Source organism: Saimiri boliviensis, chromosome 1 (assembly GCF_048565385.1).
Source record: "Saimiri boliviensis isolate mSaiBol1 chromosome 1, mSaiBol1.pri, whole genome shotgun sequence".
NCBI classification, from domain to species: Eukaryota; Metazoa; Chordata; class Mammalia; order Primates; family Cebidae; genus Saimiri; species Saimiri boliviensis.
This window is the reverse complement of record NC_133449.1, coordinates 121581785-121608993: the sequence shown is the minus strand read 5'-3', so window position 1 is coordinate 121608993 and position 27209 is coordinate 121581785. Positions and strand designations below refer to the sequence as shown.

General features: G+C 40.1%; 1 protein-coding gene across 5 annotated transcripts in view; it reads left to right on the top strand.

Moving 5' to 3' along the window:
- Nucleotides 1–26938, top strand: part of LOC141585171 (ankyrin repeat domain-containing protein 26-like) — a 52988-nt gene extending 26050 nt beyond the window's left edge. For 3 of the 5 annotated variants that reach the window (XM_074403104.1, XM_074403101.1, XM_074403113.1), the window contains exons 7-9: nt 7444–7620; nt 14936–15153; nt 17986–19186. In XM_074403104.1, coding sequence (XP_074259205.1) covers nt 7444–7620; nt 14936–15153; nt 17986–18370 — 780 coding nt within the window. In that variant the 3' untranslated portion in view covers nt 18371–19186. Of the gene's footprint in view, nt 1–7443; nt 7621–14935; nt 15154–17985; nt 19187–19642; nt 19723–22053 lie in introns of those variants that run through there. The other 2 variants (XM_074403111.1, XM_074403110.1) reach the window with 2 other exon arrangements.
- Nucleotides 26939–27209: the final 271 nt, after the last annotated feature.

The following is a 27209-nucleotide window of genomic DNA, read 5'->3' as shown; positions in this document are numbered from 1 at the left end:
TTGCGACCTCAATGTTGGATCAAGACATCCTAATGGTGCAGCCGCTATTAAGGGTTCGTTTGTTCAACGATTAAAGTCTTACATGATCTGAGTTCAGACCGGAGAAATCCAGGTCGGTTTCTATCTATTAAATATTCCTCCCAGTATGAAAGGACAAGAGAAATAGGGCCTACTTCACAAAGTGCCTTCATAAATCAGATGATTACTACCTCAATCCAATGAACTATTACTCTTACCCAAGAACAGGGCTCGTTAAGATGGCAGAGCCCGGTAATTGCATAAAACTTAAAACTTTATGATCAGAGGTTCAACTCCTCTTCTTAACAGCGTGTTCATAATTAATTTACTCCTGCTAGTTATCCCTGCCCTAATTGCCATAGCATTCCTAACTCTCACAGAATGAAAAACCTTAGGCTATATACAATTTCGCAAGGGCCCCAACACTGTTGGCCCCTACAGAACACTCCTTTGCCCACTATTTTTTTTTTTTTTTTTTTTTTAGATTTAAGTTCTCTATAGATTCTGAATATTAGCCCTTTGTCAGATGGAAAGATTGCAAAAATTTTCTTCCATTCTGTAGGTTGCCTGCTCACTCTGATGACAGTTTCTTTTGCCGTGCAGAAGTTCTTTTGTTTAATTAGGTCCCATTTGTTAATTTTGGCTTTCGTTGCCATGCTTTTGGTGTTTTAGTTTTGCTCATGCCTATGTCCTGAATGGTATTGCCTAGGTTTTCTTCTGGGGTTTTTACATTTAAATCTTTAATCCATGTGGAGTTAATTTTTGTATCAGGTGTAAGGAAGGGATCCAGTTTCAGTGTTCCGCATACTGCTAGCCAGTTTTCCCAACACCATTTATTAAATAGGGAATTTTTTCCACACTGCTTTTTATTTTTTTTGGTCAGGTTTGTCAAAGATCAGATGGTTGTAGATGGGTGGCATTATTTTTTAGGCCTCTGTTTTGTTTCATTGGTATATATATCTGTTTTGGTACCAGTACCGTGCTGTCTTGGTTAGTATAATTTGAAGTCAGGTAGTATGTTTAAGTCTTTAATCCATCTGGAGTTAATTTTTGTGTAAGTTGTAAGGAAAGGGTCCAGTTTCAGTTTTCTGCATATGGCTAGTCAGTTTTTACAACACCATTTATTAATAAAGAATTATTTCTCCATTGCTTGTTTTTGTCAGGTTTGTCAAAAATCAGATGGTTGTAGATAGGTAGTGTTATTTCTGAGACCTCTGTTCTGTTCCATTGGTTTATATATCTATTTTGGTACCAGCACCATGCTGTTTTGGTTACTGTAGCATTGTAGTATGTTTGAAGTCAGATAGTGTGATGCCTCAAGCTTTGCTCTTTTTACTTAAGATCGTCTTGCTTATATGGGCTCTTTTTTGGTTCCATATGAAATTTAAAATAGTTTTTTCTAATTATGTGAAGAAAGTCAGTGGTAGCTTGATGGGGGCATAGCATTGAATATAAAAATTACTTTGAGCAGTATGGTCATTTCACAATATTGATTCTTCCTAGTCATGAATATGGAATGTTTTTCCATTTGTTTGTGTACTCTCTTATTTCCTTGAGCAGTGGTTTGTAGTTCTCCTTGAAAAGGTCCTCCACATCCCTCATAAGTTGTATTCTGTAGGAGTTGTGAATGGGAGTCCAGGGGAGAGAAGGGTTGTGTCTCACTGGCATTTCAGGTGTCACTAGGGTATGAAAAAAACTGCAGCTTGCTCAAATGTCTGCCCAAATGGCTTCCAAGTTTTGTGCTTGAAACCCAGGGCCCTGGTGGCATAGGCACCAAAAGGAATCTCTTGGTCTGTAGGTTGCAAAGCCCCTGGGAAAAGCATAGTATCTGGCTGTGGTGCACCATTCTTCACATCACAGTCCCTCATGGCTTCCCTTGGTTAGGGGAGGGATTTCCCTGACCCCTTGTGCTTCCTGGGTGAGGTGACTCCCCACCGTGCTTTGGCTTGGCCTCTGTGGGCTGCATTCATTGTCTAACTCATGCCAGTGAGATGTGCTGTGTACCTCAGTTGCAAATGCAGAAATTATCTGCCTTCTGTGTTGATCTTGCTGGCAGCTGCAGACTGGAGCTGTTTCCATTTGGCCATCTTACTTGGGAAACTAGTTTTAGTTATTTCTTTTCTTCTGCCAGCTTTGAGGTTATTTGATTCTTGTTTTGCTAGTTCTGGTAGGTGTGATTTTAAGTTCTTAACTTGAGACCTAACTCCTTGATGTCTGCATTTAATGGTAGGCAATTTTTTCATCATACTGCTTTTGTGTACCTCAGAGATTTTGGTAAGTTCCGTCTCTGTTTTTATTTATTTTCAAGATTTTTAAATTTTGTTGTTTACCCAAAAGTAATTCAGGAGAAGTTGTTTAATTTTCATGTAATTATGTGGCATTGAGAGAAATTCTTGTTATGGATTTTGATTTTGATTCCACTAGGGTTTAAGATTAGGCTATGTATGCTTTCAGTTATATATTTATTTATTTATTTATTTATTGAGACAGGGTTTCTCTGTGTTGGCCAGACTGGTATTGAACTCCTGACCTCAGGTAATCTGCCTGCCTTGGCCTCCCAAAGGGCTGGGATTACAGGTGTGAGCCACCACATCTGTCCCAGTTTTTTTTTTTTTTTTTTTTTTAAGTGTTTTGAGAGTTGCTTTATGGCTCAGCATGTGGTCGATCTCAGCATGTGTTTTCTATGCAGATGAGAAGAAAGTACATTTTGTGGTTGTTGGGAGGAGGATTCTGTAAGGGTCAATTAAGTTCAACAGAGGAAATGTCAAAATTAATTCTAGAATGTCTTTGTTACTTTTCTGTGTCAGCAATTTGTCTAATGCTGCCAATGAGGTGTTGAAGTCTGTATTATTGTGTGGCTACCTAAGTCTAATTTTTTTTTTTTTTTTGAGATGGAGTCTTGCTTTGTCTCCCAGGCTGGAGTGTAGTGGTGCAATCTTGGCTCACTGCAACCTCTGCCTCCTGGGTTCAAATGATTCTACTGCCTCAGCCTCCTGAGTAGTAGGGATTACTGGTGTGAACCACCACAGCAGACTGATTTTTGTATTTTTAGTGGAGATGGGGTTTCACTATTTTGGTCGAGCAGGTCTTGAACTCCTGATCTCGTGATCTGTTTGCCTTGGCCTCCCAAAGTGCTATGATTACAGGCATGAGCCACCGTGCCAGGTCATCTAAGTCTTATCATAGATCTAGAAGTACTCGTTTTAGAAATTTGATTCTACAAATTTGGGTGTCTATATTTAAAAACATTTATGCCTTTTTGTTGAATTGAGTTCTTTTATTATTGTGTATCATTCTTTATGATCTTCTTCTTTGTCCTTTTTAAAAACTGTTGTTCGTTTAAAGTCTGTTTAATCTGATGTGCAAATAGTGAACCCTGCTTTTTTTGTTTTCCATTTGCATGCTAGATCTTAGTTTATGCCTTTACTTTGAGCCTGTTGGTGTAATTATATGTGAGATGGGCCTTTTGAAAACAGCAGATAGTTGGTTCTTGATTTTCTTTAATCCAATTTGCCAGTCTGTGCCTTCTAAGTGGGATATTTAGATTATTTTATCCAAGACTAATAATTATATGTCAGATTTTTATTCTGCCAGGATGTTGTTATCTGGTTACTTTGTAGCTTTATAAGGTCTGTGAGCTCTGTAGTTATGTGTGTTTCTGTGGTTTCTTGGTCTTTCATTTCCATGTTTAGAACTCCCTTAAGGATCTCTTGGAGGGCTGGTCTAATGGTATTAAATTTCCTTAGCATTTGTTTGTTTGGAAAAGGTTTTTTTTTCTCCTTCACTTATAAAGCTTAGTTTGACAGTATATAAAATTTGGGGTTTGAATTTCTTTAAGGTTGCTAAAAGTAGGCCAACACTCTTCTGGCTTGTATTGCTGACAAGTCTGCTGTAAGCTTGATGGGGTTCCTTTTGCGTGTGATCTGACCCTTTTCTCTAGCAGCCGTAAGACTTTCCTGTTGACTTTTGGATCCTTTCACTATGTATCTTTGGAATGACCATCTCGTATAATATCTTATCTCTGCATTCTTGAATTTGTATGTCAACTTCTCTAATGAGTTTGGGGAAGATTTTGTGGACTATATTCTAAAATATGTTTTCCAAATTTCTTACTCTTTCTCCACAATGCCAATGAGTCGTAGTTTATTATTTTCATCTGACTGGGTTGATTCAAAGGTCCAGATTTCAAGCCCTGTAATTTTTCCCTCTGCTTGGTCTAGTCTGCTGTTGAGGCTTCCAATTGTATTTTGAAATCCCTATAGTGAGTTGTTCCATCCAAGAAGCTCAGTTTTCTTCTTTCTTAAAATGGCTATGTTATCTTTCAAATCTTGAATTATTTTACTGGCTTTCTTGGTTAGGTTTCAGCTTTCCCTTGAATCTCATTGTGCTTCCTTGCCATCCAGATTCTGGATTCTATGACTGTCATTTCAGCATTTCCATCTGGTTAGAATCCATTGCTGAGGAGCTAACTGTGATCCTATGAAGGTTAGAAAACACTGACTTTGAATTGTTGGACTTCTTTCACAGATGCTTTCTCATCTGAGAGGGCTGATGTTTATTTATCTTTTTGAAATTGCTATCGTTTGGATATGAATTTTTGTTTTTATATTCTTATTCTTCCCTTGAGTGTTTGACTGTTGTGTATGTTGTATACAGTTCATTGGTTTAGTCTGTGGGTTCTTTCAGAAGGCCAAGGCTGTTTATGAATTTCTTTTCTTTGAGATAAAGTTTTGTTCTTGTTGCCCAAGCTGGAGTGCAATGGTTTGATCTCGGCTCACTATAACCTTCACCTCCTGGGTTCAAGTGATTCTTCTGCCGCAGCCTCCCAAGTAGCTGGGATTACAGGCACCTGCCACTACACCTAGCTAATTTTGTGTTTTAGTAGAGATGGGGTTTCACCATGTTGGCCAGGCCAGTCTTGAACTCCTGATCTCAGGTGATCCACCTGTCTTGGCCTCCCAAAATGCTGAGATTACAGGCATGAGCCACCCTCCACACCTGGCCTCTATGGATTTCTTAATTGTGGCTAGTTTCTGCATTGGTTTTCACAGGCTAAGTGTGTTGAGGGAATTTTTGTTTGGTGGTGTAATTCTGACTTCGATCCCATAGATGGTGCTTTGGAGTAAGGGCTGGTAGATAGGCTCCTTACTCAGGGGCATAACTCTTGTATATCAGTGTGTTTGCAGCAGTGCTCTGAGGAGGGGGAACAGTTGGCAAGGAGGCAAGAAATACCTTTCTCACAAAGTTTTTTCCCCAAGCCTTCAGAGAATTTTATTCAATCAATGGTGCTCTACCCCCATTTTCTTAGCTCCAAAGAAGTCCCTGGACAGTTGCATGCCCCCATCTTTAAGGTCAGGGATGTCCACTCTTATGGCTTCTCAGGACCACATAGGAAGAGGAAGAATTATCTTGGGCCACACATAGAACACACTAACACTAATCATAGCTGATGAGCTAAAAAAATTGCAAAAAAAAAAAAAATCTCTGAATGTTTTAAGAAAGTTTACAAATATGTGTTGGGCCACATTCAAAGTCTTCCTGGGCCACATGCAACTCATGGGCCCAGGACAAGCTTGCTTTAGGGGCAGTCTGAGCCAAAGGTTATTCCTATAAATGTCCAGGGACCTGCTGATTCCCTGTGCTTGGAAGGGTCCGACTGGGATGTGGGGTATGTCTGCAGGTATTTGTGGATGCTGTGGGTCAAAGGTGAAGGTTCCCTGACCAGGGTGGGTGGTGCCATGGGTGTGCAGCTGGTGTGGTACCCACAGCCTGGAGTTTTTCTGCTCAGCATTTGGCTTTGAGGACCATTCAGCTCATGCTCATCTGACCAGGTTTTCTATGATATGTGCTTTCAGATAAGGCCTGATCAGCTAGTTTTGTCCCAAGCCTTCTGCACCCAAATCTTTGGGCTTACATGTTCCAGGCCACAGGTTTTCCTTGGATGGAGGCTGTGGCCAGCCAACAGGCTATGGTTTTCCAAGACCAGTCTTGTAGAAGGAGGCACATCCAGTTCCCATGCCAGCACATGAACCTGTGCCTCATTCTTCTGTGTTCTGAGAGTGGGGAGCACCACCTCGACTTGAGCTCAGGCCACAGATACCAGCTCAATACTCCTTCACTGTGCACTCAAACCCTGGGAAGTTGGGGTGGGTCTTGTATTTATATTCTCTGGTACCTCAGGGTCAAGCTCTGGCTGGTCTGGAGCAGGCAAACTGCTTTCAGGCTGCCAGAAAAACACTCAGGCCGGGCAGTTGAGGCTGTGCTATGTGTACACCCTTGAGAGAGCAACCAGGCAGGAACTGGGGAAGGGAGTGGCACACAAGGGGGTGTGCACATCAGATGCACTTCAGGCCCTTGGGAAAGGCAGCCTGCTATCTCCTGGTCTGGCTGTCAGCAGGCGGTAGAGTGACTCAGAAAGATGGTGAGCCTTGGTGGATGGGTACCTATTGTCATATTTTCCTGCAGTTGCCTCATGCATGAAGCCTTTGGGGCTCCATGCATGTTCAAGCTCTGCCTCTCCCTATGCTCTTGGCAGTACCCCCTGCCAATTCAAATGTCTCTGTGTGTTATGGGATCTCTTGTAGCTGGAATCTCAGAAGTCCATGGGAGTTGTGTGTGACCTATAGTTTCTTCACTCTCTCCTTCCTTAGATCCAATTCTGGACCAGGAGCTGGTCCTGGTGACTGGTGACTCCATCTGGCTTCTTAGCTTCCTTCCTCTTTAAATTGTGTCTGCATTGCCTCTCCATTTATTTTGAGTGCTTTTTTTCCTCAAAGTTCTGTTCAAAGTGTGATGGTTTGCTCAATATTTTGTTTTCTGTCTGTGGAAGAGCTGTTTCCTGGCTGCATCTGGTTGACCATCTTTTCCCCCAGCTAAAAACATAATTTATATTTTGATATGGTTTGGCTCTCTTTCCCAACTCAAACCTCATTTCAAATTATAATCCCCATGTGTAGAAGGAGAGACCTATAATCCCCACATGTTAAGGGAGGGACTTGATTGGATCATGGGGCGAATTTCCCCCATGCTGTTCTCATGATAGTGAATTCTCACATGATCTGGTGGTTTTATAAGGGTCTCTTCCCCTTCACTTTCTCCTCTCTCTCCTGCCACCCATATAAGTAAGATGTGTCTGCTTCCCCTTCTGCTGTGATTGTAAGTTTCCTGAGGCCTCCCCAGCTATGCAATACTGTGAGTCAATTAAATCTCTTTTTTCATACATTTTACTCAGTCTTGGGTAGTATATTTATAGCAGTGTGAAAAATGGACTAATACATATTTTAACAGACATCATATATAATCTGTCAATTCCTCCAGGTTATATTTTAACAATATTTAATATTGTTAAATATTAAAGAATTAATATTTTAGTTACAATATTAAATAATATTTTAACAATATTAATTCTTTAAATTCATGCAAAAGAAACATGAAACACTGCAGAAGGATGAGGAGAAGTTGGAAGAACTAGTAAACCTCGAAAGTTACATGGAAATGAATATGTTAGAACACAGTCCATTGAAACGCTGTGAACAGGAGGATGAAGAAAGAGCAAGTCAGGAGACAGCAGAACAATTAGAAAAAATCAATCAATTTATACAGGTTAGTTTATTTATCTGTAATGTGCCTTCATTCATTTCACTGCAAATTGTATTTTGGATATATATATTGTATGTGTTTTTGCTACTTATAGTGATTTGGTAGATTTATAGAAGGAAGGTGGTATCTGTTTCTCTCTTTAAATATTTTACTTGCCATTATTATTGTAACTAAATTGATTTTCCATAATAATGATTCTCATTAGTGAATTATTTGATTATTAAGACCAGTTGATATAAAACAAGACTAATAGAAAAATAAATGTGATTTAGAAATTATACTATACTCTCGAATTATTCTTTATTTTTATTTTTTATTTATCGTACTTTAGATTCTGGGGTATGTGTGCGGATCATGCAAGATTGTTGCATATGTACATTCATGGCAAGGTGGTTTGTTGCCACCGTCCCCCCATCACCTATACCTGACATTTCTCCTGACCTCAACCTTCCCCCACCCTCCCTCCCACTATCCCTCCTGTAGCCTCCCCCAATGGACCCCAGTGTGTGAAGCTCCCCTCTTTGGGTCCAAGTGTTCTCATTGTTCACCATCCACCTATGAGTGAGAACATGTGGTGTTTGATTTTCTGTTCTTGTGTCAGTTTGCTGAGAATGATAGTTTCCAGGTTCATCCATGTCCCTGCAAAAGACATGAGCTTATCCTCTTTTATGATTGAATAGTATTCCATGGTGTATATGTGCCACATTTTCTTTGTCCAGTCTATCATCGATGGGCATTTGGGTTGGTTCCAGGTCTTTGCTATTGTAAACAGTGCCGAGATGAACATGCATGTGCATGTGTCTTTATAGTAGAACGATTTATAGTTTGGGTATATCCCAAGTAATGGGATGCTGAGTCAAACAGAATTTCTATTTCTAGATCCTTGAGGAATCGCCACACTGTCTTCCACAATAGTTGAACTAACTTACACTCCCACCAACAGTGTAAAAGTGATCCCACTTCTCCACATCCTCTCCAGCATCTGTTGTCTCCAGATTTAAAATATATATATATATATATTTTTTTTTTATTGCACTTTAGGTTCTGGAGTACATGTGAAGAACATGCAGGATTGTTGCATGTCAGTGTGGTTTGCTGCCTCCATTCCCATCACCTATATCTGGCATTTCTCCCCATGTTATCCCTCCCCTACTCCATACCCCCACTGTCCCTCCCCTAGTCCCCCCCACCAAGAGACCTTAGTGTGTGATGCTCCCCTCCCTGTGTCCATGTGTTCTCATTGTTCAATACCCACCTATGAGCGAGAACATGCGATGCTTGATTTTCTGTTCTTGTGTCAGTTTGATGAGAATGATGGTTTCCAGGTTCATCCATGTCCCTACAAAGGACATAAACTCATTGTTTTTTATGGCTGGATAGTATCCCATGGTGTATATGTGCCACATTTTCCCTGTCCAGTCTATCATCGATGGGCATTTGGGTTGGTTCCAAGTCTTTGCTATTGTAAACAGTGCTGCAACTAACATACGTGTGCATGAGTTTTTATAAGAGAACAATTTTTAATCCTTTGGATGTATACCCAGTAATGGGATTGCTGGGTCAAATGGAATTTCTGTTTCTAGGTTCTTCAGGAATCGCCACACTGTCTTCCACAATGATTGAACTAATTTATACTCCCACCAACAGTGTAAAAGTGTTCCTACTTCTCCACATCCTCTCCAGCATCTGTTGTTTCTAGGTTTTTTTAATGATTTTCATTCTAACTGGTGTGAGATGGTATCTCAATGTGGTTTTGATTTGCATTTCTCTAATGACCAGTGATGATGAGCATTTTTTCATATGTTTGTTGGCATCATATATGTCTTCTTTTGAAAAGTGTCTGTTCATGTCTTTTGCTGACTTTTGAATGGGTTTGTTTGTTTGTTTCTTGTAAATCTGTTTTAGTTCTTTGTAGATTCTGGATTTAAGTCCTTTTTCAGATGGGTAGATTGCAAACATTTTTTCCCATTCTATTGGTTGCCAATTCACTCTAATGATTGTTTCTTTTGCTGTGCAGAAGTTCTGGAGTTTAATTAGGTCCCATTTGTCTATTTTGGCTTTTGTTGCCAATGCTTTTGGTGTTTTAATCAGGAAGTCCTTGCCTATGCCTATGTCCTGAAAGGTTTTGCCTAGGTTTTCTTCTAGGGTTTTTATGGTGTTAGGTCTTATGTTTAAGTCTTTAATCCATCTGGAGTTAATTTTAGTGTAAGGTGTCAGGAAGGAGTCCAGTTTCTGCTTTCTGCACATGGCTAGCCAGTTTTTCCAACACCATTTATTAAACAGGGAATTCTTTCCCCATTGCTTGTTTTGTCAGGTTTGTCAAAGATCAGATGGTTGTAGATGTGTGGCATTGCCTCGGAGGCCTCTGTCCTCTTCCATTTGTCTGTATCTCTGTTTTGGTACCAGTACCATGTTGTTTTGATTACTGTAGCCTTGTAGTATAGTTTGAAATCAGATAGCATGATGCCTCCAGCTTTGGTCCTTTTGCTTAGAATTGACTTGGCTATGTGGGCTCTCTTTTGGTTCCATATGAAGTTTAAGGTGGTGTTTTCCTGTTCCGTGAGGAAGGTCATTGGTAGCTTCATGGGGATAACAATGAATCTGTAAATTACTTTGGGCAGTATGGCAATTGTCACGATATTGATTCTTTCTAACCATGAGCATAGAATGTTTTTCCATCTGTTTGTGTCTTCTCTTATTTCGTTGAGCAGTGGTTTGTAGTTCTCCTTGAAGAGGTCCTTTACATCCTTTGTTAGTTCTATTCCTAGGTATTTTATTCTCTTTGTAGCAATTGTGAATGGGAGTTCACTATTTGGCTCTCTGTTTGTCTGATATTGGTATATAGGAATGCTTGTGATTTCTGCCCATTGATTTTGTATCCTGAGACTTTGCTGAAGTTGCTTATCAGTTTCAGGAGAATTTGTGCTGAGACGATGGAGTCTTCTAAATATACAATCATGTCGTCTGCACATAGAGGCAATTTGACTTTCTCTTTTCCAAAATGAATACCCTTTATTTCTTTTTCTTGCCTGACTGCTCTGGCTAGAACTTCCAGTACTATATTGAATAGGAGTGGTGAGGGAGGGCATTCTTGTCTAGTCACAGATTTCAAAGGGAATGCTTCCAGTTTTTGCCCATTCAGTATGATATTGGCTGTGGGTTTGTCATAAATAGCTTTTATTATTTTGAGATACATTCTGTCAATACCTAGTATTCAGAATTTTCAGCATAAAAGGCTGTTGAATTTTGTTGAAGGCCTTCTCTGCATCTATTGAGATAATCATGTGGTTTTTGTCTTTGGTTCTGTTTATGTGGTGAATTTTGTCTATAGACTTATGTATGTTGAAACAGCCTTGCATTCCAGGATGAAGCCTACTTGACTGTGACGGATAAGCTTTTTGATATGCTGTTGCAATCAGTTTGCCAGTATTTTATTGAAGATTTTTGCATCTATGTTCATCATGGATATTGGCCTGAAGTTTTCTTTTCTTGTTGAGTCTCTGCTCGGTTTTGGTATCAGGATGATGTTGGTCTCATGAAATGATATGGGGAGGATTCCCTCTTTTTGGATTGTTTGGAATAGTTTCTGAAGGAGTGGTACCACCTCCTCTTTGTATGTCTGGTAGAATTCAACTGTAAATCCATCTGGACCTGGGCTTTTTTTGGTTGGTAGGCTGTTAAATGCTGCCTCAACCTCAGCCCTTGTTATTGGTCTATTCAGGGTTTTGACTTCTTCCTGGTTTAGGCTTAAGAGGGTGCAAGTGTCCAGGAATTTATTCATTTCTTCCAGGCTTACTGGATTATGTGCATAGGGTTGTTTGTAGTAATCTCTGATGGTTGTTTGTATTTCTGTGGAATCTGTGGTGATATCCCCTTTATCGTTTTTAATGCATCTATTTGATTCTTCTCTTTTTTCTTTTTTATTTATCTGGCTAGTTGTCTGTCTGTTTTCGTTGACCTTTTCAAAAAACCAGCTTCTGAATTTATTGATTTTTTTGATGGTTTTTGTGTGTGTGTGTGTCTCTATCTCCTTCATTTCTGCTCTGATCTTAGTTATTTTTTTTTCTCTGCTAGCTTTTGAGGTTTTTTTTTTTTTTTTAATCTTGCTTCTCTAGCTCTTTCAATTTTGACGATGGGGTGTCAATTTTAGATCTTTCCTTGTTTCTCATGTGGGCATTTATTGCTATAAGTTTGCCTCTAGACACTGCTTTAAATGTGTCCCAGAGATTCTGGGTACATCTGTCCTTGTTCTCGTGGTTTAGAAGAACATCTTTATTTCTGCCTTCATTTCATTCTTTATCCAGTCAACATTCAGGAGCCACTTGTTCAGTTTCCATGAAGTTGTGCAGTTTTGCGTTAGTTTCTTAATCCTGAGATCTAATTCGGTTGCACTGTGGTCTGAGAGACTGTTTGTTATGATTTCTGTTTTTTTGCATTTGCTGAGAAGTGATTTACTTCCAATTATGTGGTCAGTTTAGAGTAAGTGCAATGTGGTGCTGAGAAGAATGTATATTCTGTGGCAGTGGGGTAGAGAGTTCTGTAGATGTCTATTAGGTCAGCATATTCCAGTTCTATGTTCAAGTCCTGTGTATCCTTTTTGATTTTCTGTTTTGTTGATCTGTCTAATGTTGACAGTGGAGTGTTAAAGTCTCCCACTATTACTGTGCGGGAGTCTATGTCTCTTCGTAGGTCATTTAGAACTTGCTTTATGTATCTGGGCACTCCTGTATTGGATACATAGGTATTTAAGACAGTTAGCTCTTCATGTTGTATTGATCCTTTCACCATTATGTAGTGTCCTTTGTCTCTTCTGATCTTTGTTGGTTTAAAGTTGATTTTATCCGAGACTAAAATTGCAACCCCTGCTTTTTTCTCCTCCCCATTTGCATGGTAGATCTTCTATCCCTTTATTTTGAGTCTATATATGTCTTTGCATATGAGATGGGTCTTCTGAATACAGCACACTGATGGGTTTTGACTTTTTACCCAGTTTACCAGTTTGTGTCTTTTAATTATGGTATTTAGGCCATTTACATTTAAAGTTAATATTGTTACGTGTGAATTTGATCCTGCCATTTTGTTGCTGGTTGTTTGTTTTGCCCGTTGGTCGACACAGTTTTCTCATTGTGTCATTGGTCTTTACCATTTGGTTCGTTTTTGCAGTGGCTGGTACTGGATATTTTTTTCTGTGTTTAGTGCTTTCTTCAGGAGCTCTTGTGGGGCAGGCCTAGTGGCGATGAAATCTCTCAGTAATTGCTTGTCCATAAAGGATTTTATTTCTCCTTCACTTATGAAGCTTAGTTTGGCTGGATATGAGATTCTGGGTTGAATGTTCTTTTCTTTAAGGATGTTGAATATTGGTCCCCACTCTACTCTGGCTTGTACGGTTTCTGCCAAGAGATCTGCTGTGAATCTGATGGGCTTTCCTTTGTGGGTGACCCAAGCTTGCTTTCTAGCTGCACTTAGCATTTTTTCCTTCATTTCAACCCTGGTGAATCTGACGATTATGTGCCTTGGGGTTGCTCTTTTTGAGAAGTATCTCTGTGATGTTCTTTGTATTTCCTGTATTTGAATGTTGGCCTGCTTTATTAGGTTGGGGAAGTTCTTCTGGATAATATTTTGAAGAGCGTTTTCCAGCTTGGATTCGTTTTCCCTGTCTTCTTCAGGTACACCGATCAAGCGTAGATTAGATCTTTTCACATAATCCTATATTTCTTGTAGGCTTTGTTCATTTCTTTTCACTCTTTTTTTCCCTTTCTTGCCTTCTCTTTTTATTTCATTGAGTTGATCTTTGATCTCTGATATCCTTTCTTCTGATTGATCGATTTGGCTCTTGAAACTTGTGTACAATTCATGAAATTCTTGTGCTATAATTTTCAGCTCCATCAAGTCATTTATGTTCTTCTCTAGGCTGGTAATTCTCGTTAGCATTTCATCTAATCTTTTTTCAAGGTTCTTAGTTTCTTTGCATTGGGTTAAAATATGTTCTTTTAGCTCAGAGAAGTTTGTTATTATCCATCTTCTCAAGCCTGCTTCTGTCAGCTCATCAAAATCGTTTTCTAACCTGCTTTGTTGCCATGCTGGTGACTCATTGTGATCTCTCTAGGGAGGAGAGGTGTTCTGGACTTTGATGTTTTCATCCTTTTTGTGCTGGTTTCTTCCCATCTTCTCTGAGTGGATGTCGTTTTCTGTTAAAGTTGGGGTTATTTCTCCTGTATGAGCCTTTTTTTTTTTTTTTTTTTTTTTTTTAATGCAGGTTTCAGTGTGCCACTGGAGACAGTCTGTCCATTGTCTGCCTGTGGAGGCACTGCTGGGCTGCCTTGGTCTCAGCCCAGGCTGCTGTTTATTCTTTGCCTGGTTTCCATACTGCTGGGGTTAGCCCTGCCTTCCCAATGGCAAGCTCTTTTGTTCTGCCGAGCCGCCTGTTCCTGGGTGGAGGATGTGTTAACTGTGAAACTCTCCCAGGAGAGGGACTCCGGTGGCTGAATCTTGTGGAGAGGGGCTGTCTGGTCGTATCCCCCTCCCTGCTCTCAACTCTGCCTTCTGTGGACAGGCAGTTCCTTTTTGTGAGCTTTCTCAGTATTAGTCCAAATCTCCACCCTGGCCTGTGCTAACAAGGCACCAGTCTGACCAGGGCTGCTGGCCTGGGCTGCCACCCGGGTCTGTGACTCCGGGTGGTTCTCAGCAAGGCAGTGTTTTCCTGGTCTGTGTGCTGCCGAAGTCTTAGAGTGAATTGCTGTATCTGATTCAGAGAACTGAGGAGGTGATGCCTCCCCATCCTCCAGGCCTGATACACTTTCCAGGTGCGGCAGTGCCCTGCCTTGCCTTGGCTGGATGCCTTTGGGCTGCCTTCACTGCCTTTTATTGGGGTTAATCCTGCTGTTCAACCAGTCCCTTTAAAACAAAACTGGTACTTGCTCGGAGACGGGGATATCGCTCTGGTTCTGTCTCACTCGGTGGTAGCTACACTCTGGAGAAGCTTCCATTCTGCTATCCTCCCCTGAATCTACTCTTGAATTATTCTTAAGTTATGTTGTTCAGTTTTTCAGAAATTAAATTTATTTTATTATTCTTTGGAGTGTTACATTTCATGAGTGCTACTGTAAGCATTTATTTTATTACAATTCAGATTAAATTCTTAATTTATCTGCTACTGATAATAAATACATTAACCTTCAATTTCTTTTTTCACATACTTAAAAAGGCTCACCAGATCACTGACCCAAAACAAACAAACAAACAAACAAACAAAACCAAATACAAAATAATTGTTCAGGTTATACTTATTTTTTAAATGTACCCTTTCAATTTGTTTTAGACACAGAAAATAGCTCAAGAAAAGTTACAGAGGTTAAGAGAGGAAAACAGTGCTTCCATGAAAAGTCAGATGGAACTTGGAATTAAAGATCTGAAATTTGAAATCGGCAAGGCAAAAACTTCACAAGCAGACTACAGTACAACAGAATTGGAAAAATATAAGCAACTGTATCTAGAACAATTAAAACTGAGAGAATCTATATCAAATGAACAAAGAAAGTAAGTCAAAACAGAATCATAGAAAATAAATGAAGCTCTTTACTTTGCCTCAAAAGCATAATTTTTAGTGAGACAGGTTCATGAGATTAGGTGGAAGTGAAAGCTAACTAGATGACAGTTTTGAAAAATGATGTTAGTAAATGAACTTACCTTTGAAATGTTAATTCACAGGTGGATCACGCGAGGTCAGGAGTTCAAGGCCAGCGTGACTAACATGGTGAAACCCCATCTTTACTAAAAATACAAAAATTAGCCAGGCATGGTGGTGTGCTCCTGTAATCCCAACGACTGAGGAGATTGAGGCAGGCGAGTCACTTGAACCTGGGAAGTGAACATTGCAGTGAGCAGAGATTGCACCACTGCACTCCAGCCTGGGTGACAGAGTGAGACTCCATCTCAAAAAAAAAAAAAAAAAAACGTTAATCCAGGACAATTCATCTTACTCTCCTCTGTGTGTGTGTGTGTGTGTGTGTGTGTGTGTGTGTGTGTGTGTTCTTGTGTGTTTCTTTTTTTTGAGATGGACCAAAAAGGCAAGCCCTACTTTTCAGGCTTTGGTTGCAATTTTAGGAGTACATTGCCTTTGGAGATGACCGAGTTCTCTTTGGTCTTGGCTGTCTCCTCCCCGGAGAGTTGTTGCTCTGAACGATTCCTCAGTGCCAACTGCTTAATTTTTCTCAGATAATGAGGGAAATGTACAAGGGTGGTGAAAAGAAATGCTTGAAAATGTCTTTGAGAGATCTTTTTTTTTTTCTATAACTGGCTTACTAAATACAAATATTTCTAGCTTTATTTTAGTGGAGTAAAATTTTTTTGGATTTATATTTTTGGGTATATTTTGGTACTCCTGTATATTTAAGGAGTACCACATGATGTTTTAGTATATATACATAGTCAAATGGTTATTCTAGTCAATCAAATTAATATGTTTATCTTTACATATAGTTACCCTTTAAACACAAGTATTTATTTACTTAAAATTTTTTTTTGAGACAGTTTCACCCTTGTCGCCCAGGCTGGAATGCAGTGGTACAATCTTGGCTCACTGCAACCTCCATCTCCCAGGTTCAAGTGATTCGCCTGCCCCAGCCTCCTGAGTAGCTGGGATTACAGGCATCTGCCACCATACCTGGCTAATTTTTTTTTTTTTTTTTTTTTTTTTTTTTTTAGTAGAGACAGGGTTTCACTATGTTGGCCAGGCTGGTTTTGAACTCCTGACCCAAGTGATTCTCCCTTCTCAGCCTCTCAAAGTTCTGGGATTACAGGTGTGAGCCACTGTGCCAGGCCTAAACACAAGTATTTCTAATGGCATTCTTTTTTTTTTTTTTTTTTTTTTTTTGAGACGGAGTTCCGCTCTTGTTGCCCAGGCTGGAGTGCAATGGCGTGATCTCGGCTCACCGCAACCTCCGCCTCCTGGGTTCAGGCAATTCTCCTGCCTCAGCCTCCTGAGTAGCTGGGATTACAGGCACGCGCCACCATGCCCAGCTAATGTTTTATATTTTTAGTAGAGACGGGGTTTCACCATGTTGACCAGGATGGTCTCAATCTCTTGACCTCGTGATCCACCCACCTCGGCCTCCCAAAGTGCTGGGATTACAGGCTTGAGCCACCGCGCCCGGCCTCTAATGGCATTCTTTTTTTTTTTTTTTTTTTAAGTAAAATAAAACTTATTTAATAAGTTCAAGAAACCACAGCCATATTTTGACATACACATCTACTAGTATACATTTTGGCTAAGTAGATAGATAACTTAGCTAAATTTGCTCCAAAGCTCAATCACAAGTAAACATATTTATGTTTAAAACACAGAAATAAACAAGACTTTTTATCTAAGCAGTGAGTGTTGTATTGGAAAGATATATCTATAAATAAATTATTTGAACTGATTTCACTTAGAATTTGTTCTTATACTTTTCCATTAATATCATTATCACTTCTGTAATTTTTAGTGTGGTTGTCATTAACTCAATGCAGTCATTCATTTTATTGACTTGTGATTTTTTTGGTGTCATTTGGAACATTATACGATTCTTGAAGAAATTTTATTTTCAGTCAAAATAATCTTCTATATCAATATTTGGATCTAGCAGATCTTCTCCATATGATGAAAGATTCATTTGGTTTAAAATTAGATTTTCAAATGTTTCTTCCAAATCAGTTTCACCAATTAAGACAGCTCCCATCATTCGTCCATTTTGCATGACGACTTTGATGTATTCTTGTCCTTTGGTACACCTCAGCATTAATTCATGATCTGAACCTAAGCCCTGTGCATTGTATTTTCCCAGCAGTACAACCTTATAGTTAAAAAATTTTGTCACATGAGCAAACAGTTCAAAGCTGAAATCCTTTCAGAAGGCAACAGACATGACCTGTTAATCCATACATCATTAATAACTCTTGCTCTTTCCTCCCTACTTTGTTTGAATTACTTGTTTGTTAGAAATCCTCTAGAAATACACGTACTTCTTTAGAACAATTTTAAAATGATTCCTGGGACATGACCCTTTCAATGTTTCAAGGTTCAATTAAACAAGAACCTTTCAATCCAACTGCTAGGGTAGGCAGTTAGTCAGATATGAGCAGGCAGGAGGAAAGGTAGCTATGTGGAAGGAATGCCCCGTAATTACTCTTAAGATGCTCAGTAATCACTCATTGTATGGTTGAACTGTCAGAATGTGAACAGTACACATGCCCTCATACATTTTCAGAGTTAAAACATGGTTTGTGGAATCTTTTATTGATTCATGGTTACTTTTTAAACAATGCAAGTCATTTAGAAATAATTTTTTAAAAAACAAAATACTCAGTGTCTGTCTTTTGCAATCTTCACAGACGTAAAATAATTCTAGCAGATGTCCGTACCAGACTTCAAGAAAAAGAGCAGAGCAAATCTTTATTTACTTCTCATACTTCAAGGCCAGCCATGGAGTCAGCATGCAATGGAAATCCTAATGAAAATTTAGGTCTCAACAGAATACATGTTCCAAGAGAAACCTTAAGGATTTTTACCTCAAGCTTACTGTCTTCAGATAGCAGAATGGAGAACGACTTGTCAAAGGTTAGCTGTAGCATTGTTTTTTGTTTTTGTTTTTGTTTTTTTTCTTTTCAGACTTCTGATATAATTCTTGTATTTTTTGGCAAAATATTAAGTTGTCTAATTGACTTATGCATTTTAAATAAAGATCCTTGTGTTTTTAAGGAGAGGAAACAAACTTAACAGCTTTTTTTTTTTTTAAGTCCTTGGGGCTCTCATTGTCAAGAGATATTCACTTGTTCACTTTATTCAATAAATGTAACTAAAGCAGCACATTTGACCTTTCTGTAAAAATTGCATTTAAGTTGGATTTTGGAAATGGAATGGTATTGCCTAACAACTGAATGTATACTTTGAGATGCTTTGGCTTGCTTTGTAATTGATTTTAGTTTGGTTTGGGTTCATAATGTTTTTAAAGATTTTTCTATAGCATCTCAAGTTTCCCACTTCTAATCATATGTAAACAATTGGTATTCAAACACTTAACCACGTATGGATGCTTATTATGTAAAGGAATCCAAGATAAATACTTTTGATGAATTATATGAACCTGTAACACTAAAAAATATTTTTTTCTGTTTTTCAGTTTAAAGTTTTTTGATTTTCTTACATTAGTATATCCTTTTATAACATTTTGATATCATTTGTTGTAAAATTAGCCTGTTGCTGTGCGATTATACAGCTGTGTTTAAATACTTAAAGCATTTGAATTCATAAAGTGAAGTTCACTTATGTCTATCTTACCATGACTTGAATGATTTTTGGCTAAAATGGCAATAATATAAAGAGTAGTTAGATAGCAAATGTGAGCAAACAGAATCCAGTCTGTTCTTCCTACCCAGAATTCCATGTAAAACTGCACAGGGTTCCCATCTCCCTGGGACAGGACCCTTTCAGGGTTTCAAGTTTCAATTGAACAAGAGCCTTTCAATTAAACAGTTAGGGTAAGCAGTTAGTCAGATATGAGCAAGCAGGAGGAAAGGTAGCTATGTGGGAAGGAACGCCCCAGAATGACTCTTAAGATGATCAGTAATCACTCATTCTATGGTTGAACTGTCAGAATGTGTTAACTACATTCTGATGAAGGGGAAAGGCAAAAGGGGAATTCTTAAGAGCTGCATGGACACGATGAATACAAATGTGATGGCTGTACCACCTTCCTGGGTGGCAGTAATGAGCAATGCCACCATTGGGTAGAATTTGTTGTGATCACTGGGTTCTGCACATGTGCATTAACCAAAAGTAAGGGAGGGTCTCCCAAGCCGGGGTGCAAACTGGGCAAGAACAAAGGCAGGAACCTAAAGAAAGTGAGAGAAAAGATCAAATGCAGAATGTATTGGGGCTGCTCCCAGCCAAGTCAGCCCACTCTTGTCTTGAAGCATGCTGTCACTTCCGCAATAATTTTTTTTTGCTGAATTTACTAATTAGTCTTTTGGCTGAATTCTTTCTTGCAAGAAGGCAAGAACTGAGGACAGTCTCTTGGTGCAACGTCTAGGCAACGTCTCTTGGTGCCGTAACTCGCATCCTGTCATGAGGTAAGGGCTGTGCTCCCTGCTGTCTCCTCTCACATACCTGCTCTTATCCAGCATAGTCTATGAGAATGCTGAGCATGCCAATCAAGCTCCCTGGCATCACTGCTTTGTGTGCTCAGCCAGCAGTTCCACCCAACGCTCAACAGAGCTCCTCCAGGCACAGAATGCTTTCTTCTTGTCAGAGACCCTAAGGCTTCCGATTACTTCCACGTTCTCACAACTGACTTTTGGGGACTCACCACCCTGTCTTTCTTCACAGTTGGTCCCGCTGCCCATGCCATCATGGCATCTCTCTCTTGCTAGCCAATACCACCTCCTTTGTCCTCTCTCTTCCCAGATAGGCCCCAATACAGTGGCTTTTAGAATGCTCTGTCACCATCTCACCATCTCCTCTGCACTAATTCCACCTCCAGATGAAATTTAGGTAAATTTCAGGTGCTGTGATCTTGGTCTAAGGGTCACCTGGATGTAGCTAGTTACCCAGTCTTCCCTCCATGTTCTTATCACTGAATTCTTAGGGATTCGCCAGTCGACTTCCCTCTTGTCTCTGGCCTTCCCCACTCTCCTTCATATGCTTTTACTGTATGCAGAGGATTATTACAGAAGGGTACAAAATTATAATTGGTCACAGTCATCTATAATTAGATGTGAGACCTATAGACCTGGAGGGGTCAACAGACCAAATGAGGGAAAAAGGTCACAGCTTGGGTGGGAGCATGCAGTAAGGGTGCATGAAGTCCGAAGCTCCTCACAGGCTAGAGATACCCAGCCTACTGTGGGAAAGGGATGGAGAGGATGCTCTCCCCCTTTCACAATGGATGAGAATGGACAGAGAGTGAGGATGTTCACTCTCCCCTGGCCTTTACTTCTCTCTGTTTTTCAGACCAACATTTCAACACTCCACACTGTAGGACTCTCCCCTTGGATGCATTCTCAAAAGTTAGGACAAGTTTGATCCCCAGACATTAAAGAAAAAGATACTAGCTTTCTTTTGTAACTGTGCATAGCCTTAATACAAAACTCTACAACTATAGGAAGGCTGGCCAGAAAATGGTAGCCTTAATTTTAATACCCTCCTGCAGTTGGACCTGCTTTGCAGGTGACAGGGTAAATGGTCAGATGTACCCTATGTCCAGGCCTTTATGGCTCTAAAAGAGGACCAGAATCTCTGTCAAAAATACAAACTGGACCCTGCCACTTTGCCTCTTGTGAGCCCCTCAGTGGATAATTCTCCTGTAAATGGCCTAGGAAATTTCCCAGAAGAGCATTCTCAGCCTTCTTTTATTTATCCTCCCACTGAGGTTCCAAAGCCATTAGCCCCTGTACTCAACAGAGGAAGAGGAATGGGCACAGGAACACGAAGCTCCAGAGGCTGGTGTCAATAGGGAGAGGTCCTACATCTGCCTTAAAATGTTCAGTGGGAAGTTAGCTACGCTTTGCATGACTCCTGCCACTTTGGCAAGAAAAAGCTTTCAATAGTGTGCAAATGGCTCTTTTGGAGAAAAAAAATCTTTTGAAGACTATTGAACAAGTTTTCCAGGGCCTGTGCCCTTTGCACATTAAACATCCCGTGAGGAGCCAAACCTCCTTTTCTTTTCCAGCCAGTCCAGTGGAGGGGCACTCATGCTAGGGAGGAAGGGCAGTTTGACTTCACCTCACTTTATGCCTGTCAAGGGTATAAATCTTTTCTGGTCTTTTCGACACCTTCCCAGGTTGGATAGATGCTTACTCCATGTGAATGGAAAAAGCAGTGGGGATAGTAAAGGCCCTCCCCAAAGAGGTCATACCCCGGTTTGGCATCCCAGGTCATTGCAAAGTGGTAATAGTACATCCTTCACCTCACAGGTTACTCAACTTGTTTCTCAGGCCTTGGGAATCAGTTACTTTCTACATTTCTCCGGGCATCCACAACCCTCTGGAATGGTTGATAAATATTAACCAAACTCTCGAGCAAACCTTGGAAAAATTATGCCAGGAGACCTCAAAGCCTTGACCAGAGCTACTACATATTGCTCTACTAAGGCTGAGAAACATACCCATCTCTAACTTACAACTCAGTTCTTTCAAGTTATGATGTGGAAGACCCTTTCTTTGCTTTCCTATTGGATACTGAAACTTGCCAACTTACTAATTATGTTACTTCCCTATTCCAGTTTCAGCTGGGGGCTCAAAAACTAGGCCAAAAGACATTTTCACACCCTGAAAACTCTAACCAAATTTTATACCCACCAAGTAAGTACTCAAGTTATCATCAAGACTTGGAAGGATGGCACTTCAAACTGTCTACTGAGTCTTATTTGGAGAGGTTCTTACACTGTTTTGCTCTTCCTACAGCAGTTACGATGCTGGGGCTCACCATGCGGCTTCACTACTCCAAGATAAAGCTGTATGACTCATCTCTGGCAGAGGAAGTTGTAAAGGTCCCATCAGACACCTGTACCATTGAGCCCCTCCAGGGTCTCAAACTCCTCTCAAGCAAAGCCAAAAAAATAAAGATAAGTAAATTAGTAATGCTTTGGCCTATTATACCATGAGTCATAATACTCCTTGCAGGTTTACTACTGTGAACAAACACCCCCTCCAGGAAAAGGTCTGTTCTTCCCTACCTGGATCTAAATCTCAAAGCCATAATCTAGGTGTTGTGCTCTCTAATACTCACTGAGTTATCAGCTTCTTTTTCCATAATCAACAGACCTCTTGATTTGACTCTAATCTGTTCTCTTTGGGACCATGCAGCCAAATGCTCTATGCTCACTAATGCTTTTAGCTAAAATCACCCTCATAGGCCCCAACAGTCCACAACCGTATCAAAAAACTTTGCAAGCAGCTCAACAACTACTAAAGTTCACCAAACCTTCCTGTGCCTCAACTTATTGGCTATGCATTAATTCTCTGCATCCAGTGTAGGAATAACCTACCCAGCCATGATACCAGAATAGACAACTATTCAAGCCCAATTTAGCTTCACCTATCACTGGGCACTCTCTTTACCAAACCTTCACAGAGATGCATACAGTACCTAACAAAGTGAAGGGACTTTCAGGCTCTTCTTAAGAACAGTTACACTATTTTAGGCCCCTTGTTTTCCCCCATCACTCTTATCAGCCAGGTACCCCTAGGTATCACTACTACCAGAGATTCCGGAACTTGTGTGGGTTCCCTCAACGCTGCACACTGTAACACAAACATCACCATTGTTGATACCGCTCATACTTTTTTTTTTTTTAGCAACTATAATCTCCGAATACCAAGTAAGGTTTTCTACCTGACCAAGCTTGTAGCAGTCACGCAAAAAGTTTCAAATCTTTATCTCCCTTTGGAGGCTCTTCTCCTTGACATTAATAGACACATGCTCTCCTGGGAAAATAAGAACCATACTCCTATTTAAACTAGTCACTCATGTCTGGCTCCCCTAGCAACTATAACTTTCGTGACAGGATATCACATCTTGGGTAGCCAACAGGGGTACTGGTAAAGTTTAGAATTGACCTTGCCTCCTTCCATATCCATTCTTGTCTATCCACGACAGAACTGTATTTTCTATGTGGGATACAGGCCCACCTCTGCCTCCCTGCAAACTGGACCAGAGCAATGCACTCTGGCTTACCTCACTGCTGGCATCTCCATAGCCCCGGGTGATGTTTCTCTGCCCTTACTCTTATTTATAACCTCACACGGGGCCCACCAAGCAATTCCACTAATTCCCTTTCTCATTGGGCTTGGAATCACCACAAGTGCCACTATGGGAATAGCTGGCATTGGCACTTACTCCTGAACCTACCACAGCCTGTCTCGGGAATTTGGCTCAAGAGATAGAAACCACTGCTTGAGCTATAACAGAGTTACAGTGGCAAGTCAGTTATCTTGCAGTTATAGTTCTCAAACACAGTAAAGGTCTTGACATGCTGGCTGCCGATTAGGGAGGAACTTGTCTGTGCTTAGAGAAGAGTGCTGATCTGGGTTAAGACATCAGGACAGGCTCAAGAGCACATTACAGATCTCATAAACCAGGCTTCTCACCTTTGGGAAAGGACTACTGAGGGTTGGCTCCCCTGGGGTGTCATCTGGTTCTGATTCTTATGGCTCCTCCCCTTCCTGGGACCCCTGACCTCTATCTTCCTTATTCTCCTTTCTGGGCCTTGCTTCTTGAATCTACTAAGTTTATTTCATCCCATCTAGAAGCTGTCAGACTTCAGATGGTCTTGTGACAAGGATTTCAACCTCTTTCTTACCCTTGAAGACAACCAAGTTTCTGCATGTCTCCTCTGGACACTGTGTGAAACCTTTTGAGAGACAACAACCTCTGAAGCCTTCTCACCATGACAGCAAGCAAGGGGAGGGACCTAGAAGACACTCGACGCCCCTTTTTAGCAGAAAGTAGCTACAGAAGAATGACCTCCACCCCATTTCTCAAAAGATTTCTGAGTTCCAACTCCTTAAGGAATAAAAGTAGGCAGTTTGTCAGACATTAGCAGGCAGGAGGGGAGGTGCCCATGTTGGGAGGAATAGCCCAGAACACCTCTTAAGATGCCCAGTACTCACTCTATGATCCAACTATCAAAATGTGGTTAACTAGATCCTGATAAGGGAGAAAAAAAGGCAAAAGCAGAATTCTTGAGAGCCACGCAGGTGCAATGAATAAAATTTGATGGCTGTATGGCCTTCCTGGGTGGCAGTAATGAGCAATGTCCCCATTGGGTGGATTTGTATTGATCACTGTATCTAGTATATGTGCATTAACCACAATAAGGGAGGATCCCCCAAGCCTTGTTGAGAACTGGGCAAGAAAGGAAACCAGACCATGGAAGATCAAATGCGGAATGTCCCAGGAATGTTTCCAGCAGCATCAACCCACTCCTGTCTTGAAGTGTACTTTTACTTCCCCAATAAAACTTTTACCTGCTTTACTAATTGGTCTTTTGGGCCAATTCTTTCTTCCAAGAAGACAAGAACACTCTGGGTAACCCAGATAGTAACATCAACGTGAGACTTCACTCATAGTAGGAGTCTGGGGATCTCAAAGTGAATCCAATAATGACAAGGTGTATCAATGATAGAGTTGGTAAGGAAAAAATAGTTCAACTATGCTTGATTTGTTTTAAGAAATTTATCTGGAGAGAGATCCAAGATGGCTGATCACTAGCAGCTCGGGATTGTAGCTCCCAGTGAAAACGCAAAGAACGAGAGGACGCCACACCTTCACATGAATTCTTGTTGCTCACGCACCAGGAGATTCCTAGCAGAGGAGCCCCACGGGTCGCCAGCACGACTCTTGTGACCGGCGTCAGAAAAGCACCATCAATCTTAACGCTGCTGATTTAGTCGGTGCAGTGGGTTGCTCAGATTTTGGCGCTGAGAATTAATAAGTTGGACGTCCACTCAGAAACCCAATTACAAAGACGGTAATTATAAAGACCACAGATGGATAAATCTACAACGAAGGGAAGAAAACAGTCAAAAAAGGCTGAGAATACCCAAGATCAGAATGCCTCTCCCTTAGCAGGGGATCTCAGTTCCTCATCAGCAATGAAACAAGGCTTGATGGAGAACGAGTGTGTTCCAATTACAGAAGCAGGCTTCAAAATGTGGATAATAAGAAACTTCGGTGAATTAAAAGAACTTGTTCTAACACAATCTAAAGAAACTAAGAACTTTGAAAAAAGGTTTGACGAAATGTCAACAAGAATACAAAATTTAGAGAGGAAAATAAGTGAATTGATGGAGCTGAAAAACACAATATGAGAACTACGTGAAGTATGCACAAGTTTTAACAGCTGAATTGATCAAGCAGAAGAAAGGATATCAGAGGTCGAATATCAACTCAAATAAAACAAGAAGACAAGATTAGAGAAAAAAGGATAAAAATGAACGAGCAAAGTCTCCAAGAAATATGGGACTATGTGAAAAGACCTAATCTACGCTTGATAGGTGTACCTGAATGTGATGAAGAGAATGAATCCAAGCTGGAAAATACACATCAGGATATTATTCAGGAAAATTTTCCCAACTTAGTAAGGCAGGATAATATTCAACTCCAGGTAATACAGAGAACACCACAAAGATATTCCTCAAGAGCAACTCCAAGGCACATAATCGTCAGATTCATCAGGGTTGAAATGAAGGAGAAAATACTAAGGGCAGTCAGAGAGAAAGGTCAGGTTACCCACAAAGGGAAGCCTATCAGACTTACAGCAGTTCTCTCAGCAGAAACCCTACAAGCCAGAAGAGAGTGGGGACCAATATTCAACATCCTTAAAGAAAAGAACTTTTAACCAAGAATTTCACATCCAGCCAAACGAAGCTTCACAAGTGAAGGAAAAATAAAGTTTTTTTGTGAACAAGCAAGCACTCAGAGAATTCATTACCACCAGGCCTGCTTTACAAGAGCTTCTGAAAGAACCACTACACATAGAAAGGAACAAACAGTATCAGCCTTTCTAAAAAATACCGAAAAGTAAAGAACATCAATATAATGAAGAATTTACATCAACTAATGGGCAAAATAGCCAGCTAATATTAAATGGCAGTATTAAACTCACATATATCATTATTAATTCTAAATTTAAATTGACTAAATTCCCCAATTCAAAGACAGGCAATTTGGACAAAAAACTAAAACCCATCGGTATGCTGCATCCACACCCATCTCACATTCAAGGATACACAAAGACTCAAAACAAGGGATGGAGAAAGATTTACCAACCAAACAGAGAGCAAAAATAAATAAATAAAAAGCAGAAGTTACAATTTTTGCCTCTGATAAAATAGTCTTTAAAGCAACAAAGAAGCAAAGAAGGACATTATATAATGATAAAAGAATCAACACAACAACAAGAAGAGTTAAAGATCCTAAATATATATGCACCCAATACAGGAATACCCAGACATACAAGACTTATAAAGAGACTTAGACTCCCACACAATAATAGTGGGAGACTTCAACATTAATATTAGACAGATCAATGCGACAGAAAATTAACAATGATATCCAGGACTTGAACTCAGATCTGGAACAGGTAAACATAATTAACATTTATAGAACTCTCCACTTTACACAAAATATGCACTCTTATCAGTACCACATCATATCAACTTAGAAGTTTAAACGAAATGTTGGTTGGCTCCTTGTTTGTTATTCTCTTCCCTGATTTTCTTTCATGTCTCCATTATTAAGGACAATTATAGGCATACCCATATTTAGACTGCATTCTAGCCCGGGTAACAAAGCAATACCCCCATTCTCTCTCCCTCTTCCTCTTTCTCTTTCTTCCTCTTCTTGATTCTTTTTCTTATTATTCTTTTTTTCTTTCTAAAAATAAAAAAATAATTCAAAAAAAAAAAAAAAAAAGAAATTTATCTAAGGTTTGACCAGTTTTCAACTATTGGAAAATTACAAAACCTGGGTGCAGTGGCACACACTGTAGTCCCAGCTACTCTAGATGCTGAGGCAGGAAGATCACTTGAGCCCAGGAGTTCTAGGTTGTAGTGTG